An 11699-nucleotide genomic window follows, 5' to 3' on the forward strand; every position below is an offset into this window, starting at 1 on the left:
GGCAACCAAGCCTTATGAGGAATGGTTGAGGGAGTTGAGGATGTTTAGCATGGATTTAGAGGAGACCGATAGGAGATGTGATAGCCATCTTCAAATATCTAAAGGACTGTCACATGGAAGATGGAGTGAGCTTGTTTTCTCTTGCTCGGGAGGCTAGGACCCAAACCAATGAATTCAAATGACAAGAAAAGATTCACACGAAATGTTAGGAATAACTTTCTAACAGTAAGAGTTGTTCGACAGTAGGACGGACTACCAGGACATTGGTAGACTCTCCTTCACTGGCGCTTGGATGGTCCTCTGCTTTAGCTGTGATTTCTGCTTTGCAGGGAGTTGGACTAGATGATGATCGAGGCCCCTTCCAACTTTCTAACTTTATGATAGATGCTTTATTCTGGACAGACAAGGGATTTGCTTGGTCAACATTCGCAGATTCTGATACATGGTGGGCAAACAGAGGAAGCAAGTGCTTTGATGTAACTAGCTCTCCTCCTCCCCAATGGATATTCACCCACCTACATACCTCCCACTCCCTGCCATTACTTGCATGGAAGGTCCTTTCCCCTCCTTCATCCCTGGTCCAGACACCTACTTCTCTTAACCTTTGTCTACTCACAGGGTTAGCAGGGAGGAAATGCAGATGCAACCATCCCAGCTAGAAACCACCCCATAACCTTGCTCCATCTTCTAAGTGACATCCCTTTAGATATTTGAAGATGCAATCTTATCACCTCTCAGCCTCCTCCTCTCCACGCTAAGCATACTCAACTCAACAGTTCCTCATAAGGCTTGGCTTCCAGGCCCTTTATCATCTTGCTCCACCTTCTTAGCACACATTCCAGCTTGCCAATTCCTTCTTAACTTGTGGTGCCCAGAAGAGGACACAGGAGTCCAGGATTAGGAGGATAAGCAAAAGGTACCTTGGACCAGGTGGGTTTCAAGAAGAATTTGACAGCAAAGGGGGGGGGGTGACTTAGGTATTCTGGGAGAGAATTCCAGGCATTATTTGAGAAGGGGGGAACCTTTGTACTCTAGGGTGTGGTGAAACTGAAGGAGCAAAGGTGACTCTTATGCGGACATTCAGGATGAGAGATAACAGACTTGGCTACTGAGAGCCTTGAAGTTAAAACTGACAAGTTTGTGTGAGACACAGGAGCAGACAGGGAGCCAATTGATTAAAGGAGGCGTGTCTGAGGCTTGATTGGTTTAGCAATAAACTGTGAGCAGTGGGTTTTTGTTAAACTGAAAGTCAGGTTTTATTCAAAGTTGCTTACTTTCGTTTATTAATTTGCCTGCTTCCTGAACCAGAAGAACTATCTCTTGAAGAGGTCCATTTTGCTGTCTTATTCTAACTGAAGAGGTTCCTCTAGGAGAGAAGCTGTTGCGTGAGTGATATTGTAAAATCTCTTAAACTATTTTTAATTGAGTTTCCTTTATTAACATGTTTGTTCAGAAGTAAGGCCCACTGACATCAATGAGACTTACTCCCTTGTATGCATGCACCGCTGCCCTAGTTTTCTGCCTGAATCCTTTACTGGGCATTCTGCTAAATGAAACAAGGTAGGATTTGTTATTCATTGAGCTACGAAAAAGGAGAGGAGTAGGGTGTTTTTTTAAAAAAATTAGTTGCAATGCAACATTTCACTTTTCAGATTATATTCCTTTTTCAAGTTTCTGTGGATGGCATTCGGTGCTAATTCTACTCAGAGCAGAGTCTTTGAAGTTAATATGCAGGATTAATTTATGCTTAGTAATTTCAGTGGGTAAACTCGAGAGTAGTACTAACACCGAATACCACCCATAGGGTTTGTATTACATCTTATTCTATTGCTAAATCATGAAGGTTGCAGTTCTGCTTGCACTTGGGTGTCAGCTGCAATGAACTAAAAAAAAGATGTTTATTTTCTGCCAGACCTTTGTTTTTAATTGTCTGTGGCCCCTTCAGTGGGTGGGATGCCTTGGTCTTGCCATTTACATTTAAAAAAATATGAATGCATTTTTGCCTTTTGTTTTTACTGTTTTAATTTCATATTTGTTTTAATGTATGATTACAAGTGACTCTGAGTTATGTTTTGTAAAAAAAAAGCCCCTAATAATAGGTTCAAATAGTAACAACAAAAACAATAATAAATGAGGTTATGAAGAAATGTATTGTAAGATAACAAGAAATTAAATGGAACTATGTGGGTGCTAGAAGGCCTAAAATATGGGTCATAAAAGAAGACCAAACTTCTTTGCAGCTGTGGAAGAAGATTGTGATTGTAGTCTTGTACAATGGAACCTCGGTTTTCGAGCATCTCGGAAGCCAAACGTTTTGGTTTTTGAATGCCGAAAACCCAGAAGTAATTGCTTCCATTTTTGAATGCACAGTAGAAGTTGAAAGGCTTCTGTGGCACATTTCTCAATTTTCTCCATTGAAATTGCCAACCGCCCATTGTTCCCTGGTTGTCAAACGTTTTGTAAGTTGACCCGTCTTCAGGAACGGATTACATTCGACAACCGAGGTTCCACTGTATCTTCTTGTATTCCAATAAAAACAGGGAGTAGATCCTTGGTCTCTGGCTGTATATGAGAAAAGTACAGCAACTAAGACCCAAAAAGGTTTGCCCAAAGCATTGCAGTTCAAAACCAACAGATGAATCATGAGGCTTGTCAAGCTTAAGATATTGTGGGAAGCTGGGAGGGGAAGCGGCTCAGTGGTAGAACATTTGCGTTGCAAGGAGAAGGTCCCACATTCAATCTCCTGCATCTCCAGGTGTGGAAGAGAAAACTGTCAGAACCGTGGGAAGGAAAGCCAGCTGGCTTGGCCCCAACCGGAGAGTCTCCCTTCTCAGCCTTGCTGCTGAGAAATCCCACATATCTACAGCAAAGGGTGGAATGGAATTCCCAACAAAAGCTCCCTGCCTGTAATACAGAAGAGCTACTGCCAATCAGTGTAGGCAACCCTGAGCTATATGGACCAGTGGCCTGACTCAAAGTGGAAGGCAGCTGCCCAGCACACTATGTGTGTGTTTTCCGTCTGTATAATTTTAAAACAAGTTGTTGAATTGTGCATGCATGTGTCGTGACCACTGTACCTTTTTTTTAAAAAAAAAACATTCAAGGTCTAAACAATGCCGATTAATGTGAATGATGTGATTCAACTTCTGTGCCGGTTATCTGAAGTGCGGGGAATGAAGGCGGCCATCAAACATTCGGGACGAGGAGCACTTATGGCAGGTTTGGGCGCCTTCACTGGAGGCTTGATGGCCGGACCGGTTGGACTTGCAGTGGGTGAGAACATGCTCCCTTATCAAAGGGAAACCTCAGTGCAAAATGATCTTGCCATTGAACTGAAACATTAGTGAATGAATATGGAAACACACGTTGGTGAACAGAAGGGGAAAGGCTGTGGCTCAGTGGAAGGAGCACCTGCCTGGAAAGCAGAAGGTCCCAGGTTCCACTGCCAGCACCTTCAGAGTAGGAATAGGAGAGACTTCTGCCTGAAACCCTGGAGAGCCGCTGTTAGTCAGTGGAAGCAGTAAAGAGGGTGTCAATCTAAGGCAGATTCACTAAATCATGATCCTGGCTGGCTTACCTGTGGTGCTGCACAGAGCTGAAAGGACTCTGCAATCTGCTCCTTGGGAGACAGCACGTTTGTGGCAGATCACGGGTTGGCATAGCACTATGTGCAAGTACAGCTAGAGTGGATTTTTTGAGGTGGCGGAAGTGAACAAACACATTGAACTAACGCTAAATTGCAGTTTGGGAAGGATGTGATCAGAACCAGAAATCCTCTCAATCGAGTGAGCTATTTCCCCTCTATCTTCCACCCTGTTCCATCTCCGCCTTACAGCTGTCAATGGTCAAAATGTCTACACCTCCCAAATGCCACCCCATGTATTTTCCAACTCCTTGCTCTAGCTTACTCCTAACTCTCCTTACTCTGAGAGATTTCTCCTTTCCAAAAGCAGCCCCCAAGAGCTGGTTCATTACTTAGGTTGTATCAAATGCTAATCCTACTCAGCGTGACCATATTTGTAGTCAAAGGACATGGCAAACATATGTTCAGTAAATTCAGTGGGCCTACTGGCCAGGTTTTCAAATTTATGAGCTCTAATCCAGGAGTAGGCAACCTAAGGCCCGTGGGCCGGATGCGGCCCAATCGCCTTCTCAATCCGGCCCACAGATGGTCTGAGAATCAGCATGTTTTTACATGAGTAGAATGTGTCCTTTTATTTAAAATGCATCTCTGGTTTATTTGTGGGGAATAGAAATTCATTCATCCCCCCCCAAAAAAAATAGTCTGGCCTACCAGATGGTCTGAGGGACGGTGGACCGGCCCACGGCTGAAAAAGGTTGCTGGCCCCTGCTCTAATCTATCCCCACAAGAGAAGACAAGGGGTGTGTGGGTGCATGAGTGAATGAATGCAGCAGTAGGATTGAATCTGCAAAAAGGCTTCTAGATAGAGGTGTAATGCTTTGAGAGCAGGGTGGCTTAAAACACCTCTCTGTGTTGCTTTTCTAGGTGGGGCACTTGGTGGCTTGATTGCAGCCTCAACGGCCAGTGGACAATTTAAGCCCGTCCCTCAGATTATTCTGGAACTGCCTCCAAGAGAGCAAAAACAGCTTTATGAAGATGTCCGGGCCATTGTTAGGAACATGGATTGGATGGATGTGGCACAGCTCACAGCATTGGTCATGGGAAGCTCATCTGTTCAAGAGAAATTGCTCATGGTGGTGACAAACTACATCACCAAGGAGCTTGGCGCTACAATCAAGTATGGAGAGTAAAAACCATAAGAGCAGCAGTCTGTGAAGAGCAACACAGAGAAGTCAATGCTGCCTGAAGATCCCGCCAACTATACTGTGGATGTTTGGTGCAAGTCCTAGGCTTTGCAGAGATGACACAATTAAAGGGCTACAATACCACTTTAAGAGTCATTAGGAACTATTTGTTAAGGATGCAGAGAGTTTTGCACAGCACTGGTACAAACCCACCACTAATGCACTACAGTGGTACCTCGGGTTACATACGCTTCAGGTTACAGACTTCACTAACCCAGAAATAGTACCTCGGGTTAAGAACTTTGCTTCAGGATAAGAACAGAAATTGTGCTCCAGTGGTGCGGCGGTAGCGGGAAGCCCCATTAGCTAAAGTGGTGCTTCAGGTTAAGAACAGTTTCAGGTTAAGAACGGACCTCCGGAACGAATTAAGTACTTAACCCGAGGTACCACTGTATTTCTGTGGCAATGTTGGGTTACAGAACACACCTGCAAAAAACCAACCAACCCAGAACCCACCAGTCTGAAGATTCAGTTTCTAGTTTAATAGTAGCTGGCTTCTGCACAATGGACACAGAGAAAGTTTCTTTCAGGCCTCAAATTGTCAGCCTTTGTATCCAATGTAGCATCAAGTTAAAGTCACTAAGCAGGCGAGATGTCTTGCACCAGCAGAATGCTTCTGTGCAAGGGCATGCAAAAGCTGGTAACTTTTGGCACAATAGATTACATAACCTGTTGGGTGGGATTCTTCTGTTTCCAACATTAAAATTCAGCTGCCCAGTGGTGCAAGAGCCCTCGAACTAGTGGTCAGAGAACACTGAATACAGCCCGTGGACATTTTCACAAGCCAGTCTCTCTCAAATACTGTCTGCAAGAGCAGAACTCATTGATTTTATACAGGATGTTTTGTCTGACTCAAGGCCAGGGATGGGGAACATGTGGTCATCCAGATGTCAGTGGATGGGACAGCATCTTCCAATGCACCTGATGGCATCTTAGGCAGTGTATGGCAGGCCACATGGAGTTCTTTTCATAAGTGTTTGACCACTGTTGCCTGACCCACAGTGTCTGTTGCCAGAGGCAGCTACCATACTCTTTTATAACGATAGGGCCGGCACCACTGCAATTTAAAAAGCAATAGCCTGCACGTGTGGAAGAGCCGCTTCAGTTTATTCACAGTGCAAGTGTCTAGGAAATTGGTCGGTTGGCTGGCTGTACTCTATTCATTCAGATACCGCTTATCAAAGCACTTTCCTGTTTGGGAATGGGAAATGTGTGCCATTTTAGGATTGAACATAAGAGTGTCCATGCAAGCTTGTATTAAATTGGGAATTCCTGGGTGTGTGTTACTGTTCACACACACGATTCTGCTGATTCCTGCACATGCTCAGTTTGTGCAAAATGAACACACACAATCAACAAATTGGGAAGTGGGGGCAAAGACAAAAGGGAGCACTCACTGGGATGGGTGGGAACAAGTCCAACTCCCTACAATGCAGGAATATCAAGTAAAGCAGCCATGGCAGATGACCATTCACTCTCTGCTTTAAAACCTACAATGAAGGAGAGTCCACCACTTTCTGAAGAGTCCATTCCACCATCAAACAGCTCTGACTGTCCAAAAGTTCTCCCCAGTGTTAAGTCAGAATCTCCTTTCTTGTAACTTGAAGCCATTGCTTTGAGTCCTACGCTCCAGAGCTGGAGAAAACAAGCTTGTTCCATGTGACAGCCCTTCTGATATTTGAAAATGGCTACCATATCTCCTCTCGGCCTCCCCTACTCCAGGCTGAACATGCCCAACTCCCTCAACTGTTCCTCATCAGGCTTGGTTTCCAGACACATTATCATCCTGGCCATCCTCCTCTGCACACGTTCCAGCTTGTCAATATTCTTCTTAAATTGTGGCACCCAGAATAAGAGTTATACTATTACTTCCCTTGATCTGGACGTTACACTTCTGTCGATGCAGACTAGAATAGCATTACCTTTTTTTTTTTTTTTTTTTTTTTGCTGCTGCACCACAGTGTTTACTAAGCAGGATCTGGTCTGGTTGCAGATTGGATGGGGGACCACATATTGAAATTCCTGCACTGCAGGAGGTTGGACCAGATGGCCCTGGGGGTCCCATCCAGCTCTACAATTCTAGGAGTCTGTGATTCCTGTTTAGCCTGTAATTTACTAAGACCCATAGAACCTTTTCACATGTATTAATAGCAAGTCAGGTGTCTCCCGTCTTATATTTTGGTTGTGTATGCAACATACCTTTAAAAAGCATATGGTTTCCCCCAAATAATTCTGGTAACTGTGGTTTACCGCTCATGAAGTTGCAGTTCCCAGCACCCTGAACAAACTGCAGTTTCCAGGAAATCGTACGCTTGACGTAAATATTGTATAAGCAACCTTGATGGGAGGGGTTATAATGTGTGACTAGGACCTAGGAGACCAGGTCAGCCATGAAGCTCACTGGTTGACCTTGGACCAGTCACCGCCTCTTGGCTTAATCAACCTCATAGGGTTGTTTGGGGGATTAAATGAGAAGGGGAAGAACCATGCATGCCACTTTGAGCTCCTTGGAGGAAAAGGTGGGACAAAAATGCAATAAAGGAGAACAAGAAGAAGAACTTCAACTGCAAATGTGTGTGTCAAAATGTGGATTCCAACCAAGACCCAGCTCAAATGCAGCATTCTGTGGTGTTTTGGCCTTGCAGTTGCATTGCTGTATAAGCTGCATTTTACTTCTTACCCTTTCCCCATAATCCCACCAGCAGTATTTGTTGGGATTTAAGGCTGTGTGTGTGTGTGTGTGTCTGTGTTGGGAGGCAGAGTGGAAGAGCAGCCACCTGCCACCCCAGCAGTCTGCCTTGAGGCTCTTAAGACGGTGCCTCTTATCAGCTGCATAATGTCAGTGCCAAGTGCCAAAAACACAGGTGTTGCCTTGGAAACCCAAGATACGCTGTGCCAGCAGTTCTAGCAAACAGCTGAAGAACTGTGCGTATGTCGCAGGCGGTGGAGAGGTGCACATTTCTACTGAGAAACCATCTGTTCCAGTGACAGTTATTAACCTGCTGGTGCTTTGAGTATGACGGAGTCAAGCCGAACTTTAGCAGGCAGATGGATAGAGTGGTTGCTGCCGCCGCTTGCTTCTGTTCCAGCAGAAATCCCTTCTCTCTGCTCCTCCCACATTCCTCTCCAGCTTATCAAGCAGTGGGAAGGTAGCCTGTTGAAGGATGAATCATAGAATCATACAGCTATTGGGCTAGAAGAGACCCCTGACAGATGACCATCCAACCTTCGCTTAAAGACCTCCAATGATGGAGAATCCACCAACTTCCGAGGGAGTCCAAATGCTATTGGGAAGCTTGCAAGCAGGATGCAGATACTATGGCCATCATCTGTGTGTCCGCATGACTTGGTATTCTGAGGTAGAGTGCCTTTATCCATGGCAGTTCCATTCCTTAGGCTTACTGAAAGCTTTTGCCTTCATCAAGCTTCTGCTATCAGGAATGTAAGAATCCAAAAGGGTAGGGAGGAGAGAGGAAGTGGTCTTTGCTTTGGCAGCTTGAATCTATTTTGTCTTTAATTAGGAAGGAAGCTTTCATCTCTGCATTTCAAGAGATCATAAAAATCAATGTGTTTCTCCACATTTCCGAGCCAGAATACACACATTTCATCGCTTAATTGCCGTTAACTCTCTGCTAATACCCCCCATTAAGTGTGATTTATGAGAGCTGCATAAAAAAAACTCGGGGAAGATAAAAATTTAATTCATCCTAAACTTTGCAAGAGAGAACTGTGGGATTCCAAAGCCACTGGGAGGCTCAAAATAATTTTACCACAGCCAAGCTACAGAAAGCAGCTTTCTTTCACTTCACTGTGGTTGGAAGAAACAATGTGTTGCTCAAAGAGAGAGACAGAGAGATCATGGGCTGAGGAAGAAGCCGACAGTAGAACATAGCCCTTACTTCTGGTTTCCATTTGAAACTTGGGTGGTGATGAGAAGCAGCTTGTTCACACCAAACACAGGCACATGCCGTCTCTGCACAGGTACAAGAGCTTGTGTGACACAGCCCGCATCCATACCATGCATTTAAAGCAGTAGTATTGATGCTTTTGAATTATGGTGCTGGAGGAGACTCTTGAGAGTCCCATAGACTGCAAGAAGATCAAACCTATCCATTCTTAAGGAAATCAGCCCTGAGTGCTCACTGGAAGGACAGATCGTGAAGCTGAGACTCCAATATTTTGGCCACCTCATGAGAAGAGAAGACTCCCTGGAAAAGACCCTGATGTTGGGAAAGATGGAGGGCATAAGGAGAAGGGGACGACAGAGGACGAGATGGTTGGATAGTGTTCTCAAAGCTACCAGCACGAGTCTGACCAAACTGCAGGAGGCAGTGGAAGACAGAAGTGCCTGGTGTGCTCTGGTCCATGGGGTCACAAAGAGTCAGACACGACTAAACGACTAAACAACAACATGCTTTAAACAGCCATGTATTCCCCACAAAGGATTCTGGTAAGTGTAGTTTGTTAAGGGTGCTGAAGGTTGTTAGGAGACTCGTCAGATGCAGCAATAGCTCCTGAATACCAGTTGCCAGAAAACCCAGGAAAGTGTTCATGAGCTTGAATCCTGCTTGCTGGTTTCTCACAGGCATCTGGCTGGTCCAGGTGAGAACATGATGCTGGACTAGATGAGACATTGGCCTGATGTGCTTCTGATGTTCTTATAGACCCCATATTTCTCTCTCTCCTCCATCTTCTTTTATCTAGGCTAAATCAACCCAGTCCTTTCAACCTCTTCTCCCACAGCTTGTTTTCCATACCCCTGGTCATCCTTCTTGCCCTACCTGAACATGTTCCAGTTTATCTCTATCCTTCTTAAGAGAGAAGGACCTATAACTGGACATGATGCTGAAGATGAAGTTTGACCAGTGAAGAACAAAACGGAACTATTACTTCCCACTACTTGAATAGAAACTGTGGTCCTACTCATGAAGCCTAATGTTGCATTTATTCAATTTTTATGCAGTGGCTACTATGTGTATGAGAGAATTATTATTATCATTATTATTTAGCCATCCTCCACCCTAAGGTTTTACTGCAACGACATAAATTACAGCATTAAAAACATTTTAAAACAAATGATGATCACAATAATAGGGCGAGTCCTAAAACTATAAATCTCAAATGCCAAAGGTCAGGGTAAAGACATAATGCCTTCAGCATATGATGAAACTTGTATAGTGAAGGTGTCCAACACACTTGTGTGTTGAGAGGATTTCACAGCTCAGGGAGCTACCATTCACACCCTTGAGCCTGGTGAGGGTGGCGAAACTACCAAGAGGGCCCCTGCTCTGATTGTAGCACCCAACAGAGCCTATAGCAAATTGTATGCATATGTGAACCTATACATGGAAGAAATATCTGAGCACGGATGTTTAAGGAAGATCAAAAGCTCCCCACCCCCATTTTTATTTTTAAATCCATTTTGCAGTAATCACAAACGTCGCCAAATTTGGAAAACTGCGAAGTTCTGCAAAAAGTACAAAATCTTGCAATACAATGATTTTACAGTAACCACTTGTCAAAGTATCTAATCTCCTGCTGCGGAGCTTTTGCTTCTGCTGCTCTTACAGCGGCTGTTTTTCTTCTGCAATGTCTTTCTGTTGACTTTGGAAGGCCGAAGCTTTGGGTTTCATCGCTCCGTAGGCAAGGGAGCCTCGTTTTCCTGTCATTTGTGGCTGGAGCGCCTCCAACACTGTCACTGGGAAGCATTCAACAAAGGATAGTTCTGAAACTGCACTCAGCTCTTTCTCTCTCAAACAAAACGGTGCCTTGTTACTTTCCTAGCTTTGAAGAACAGTCATGTCTCACCACTTCAGAAAAAATAAAAATAAATAAAAATCCCAGAGCTGACTCCAGTCTGGTTTTGATAAGTAAATGCATTTCAAGGTTGAGTTTCCAGAGTCAAGCAGTTCTATGTTTATGATGTGGCTTCCTGTCGGAATGCATCTCTACTTCCCCCCACTTTCATGTCTACCAGGGATGAAGAAACTGTGACTCTCAAGGCAGGGGCAATCCATCCCATTTCCCTGCCAGAGGTGAAACAGGAAAGTGCTGCCCCCTTGCCAAGCCTCGCTTACCAGGATCACACAGCTTTCAGTGAGACCTCGTGAGATTGTGCAGAGCTCAGTGAGGTCTTGTGAAAGCTTCGCAATATCCCACTAGAGTTCTGCAAGATTGTGTGAGATCTTGATGGAAGCTGCCACTGTGCAACCTTGGCAGCAGGAGTGGGCGAGGAACCCTTGGGGCACTGCCCATGGGATTCTGCTGCCCGAGGTGGGCTGCTTCACTCCCTCTTCTCATGTTTGGACTGGCCCTGCTGCCAGATGTTGGAGGACTCCTGGTCACACCAATCCCAGCCAGGAAAGCCAAGTGTCATGAATGATGGAAGTCCAACAGTATCTGCAAGGCCAGATTCTCTATCCCCCGCTGATGTTGCGTTGATATTCAAAGCCCTGAACAAGTTGTGTCCAGGATGCCATAAGGATCATCTGAGCCTCTATATCCCAGCTCGCTCACCGAGCTCACTTGGAGGAATCTTATTGGTTGTCCGCAGTGTTATAGAGGACCAACTGATCTAACCATTTGTTGCAGGTCCCTTGGTGTCAAAGACGCTTTCAACAGAAATTAGGTCTACATTCGCATCATTTAAAGAGCTGTGATGTCACTTTAAACAGCCATGGCTCCCCCCAAGGAATTATGGGAACTGTAGTGTTGTGATGGGTGTTGAGGGCCACCATATTCCCTGAGAAGAGGGACTGACTATTAAACCACTCTGGGAATTGTAGCTCTGTTAGGGGCATAGCTGTCAACGTTTCCCTTTTTTAAGGGAAATTCCCTTGTTCCGAATAGGATTCCTCGCAAGAAAAGGGAAA

At 44.9% G+C, this 11699-nt stretch overlaps 1 protein-coding gene across 4 annotated transcripts; it reads left to right on the plus strand.

The window, feature by feature from the left end:
* The first annotated feature begins 875 nt into the window (after positions 1–875).
* Positions 876–4909, plus strand: LOC310849826 (protein C19orf12 homolog). Of its 4 annotated transcripts, none has more exons than XM_083750579.1 (4): positions 876–930; positions 1309–1385; positions 3105–3273; positions 4508–4909. In XM_083750579.1, exons 3-4 carry the CDS (start codon positions 3114–3116, stop codon positions 4771–4773), a joined length of 426 nt encoding a protein of 141 aa, XP_083606705.1. In that variant the 5' UTR covers positions 876–930; positions 1309–1385; positions 3105–3113; the 3' UTR covers positions 4774–4909. The 4 variants fall into 4 exon arrangements, with proteins under 4 accessions (XP_083606705.1, XP_083606707.1, XP_083606706.1 ...); XM_083750580.1 differs by lacking the exon at positions 876–930 and adding an exon at positions 975–1219; XM_083750581.1 differs by lacking the exons at positions 876–930; positions 1309–1385 and adding an exon at positions 970–1219.
* Positions 4910–11699: the final 6790 nt, after the last annotated feature.

Source organism: Podarcis gaigeae, assembly GCF_964106915.1.
Source record: "Podarcis gaigeae genome assembly, chromosome: 8".
NCBI lineage: Eukaryota > Metazoa > Chordata > Lepidosauria > Squamata > Lacertidae > Podarcis > Podarcis gaigeae.

Excerpts from the sequence above, each read along its gene's own strand:
- LOC310849826 (XM_083750579.1), top strand. The coding sequence starts at position 3,114 with ATGCCGATTAATGTGAATGATGTGATTCAACTTCTGTGCCGGTTATCT. Across the intron at positions 3,274-4,507 it reads ACCGGTTGGACTTGCAGTGG|GTGGGGCACTTGGTGGCTTG; the intron begins GTGAGAACATGC and ends TTGCTTTTCTAG.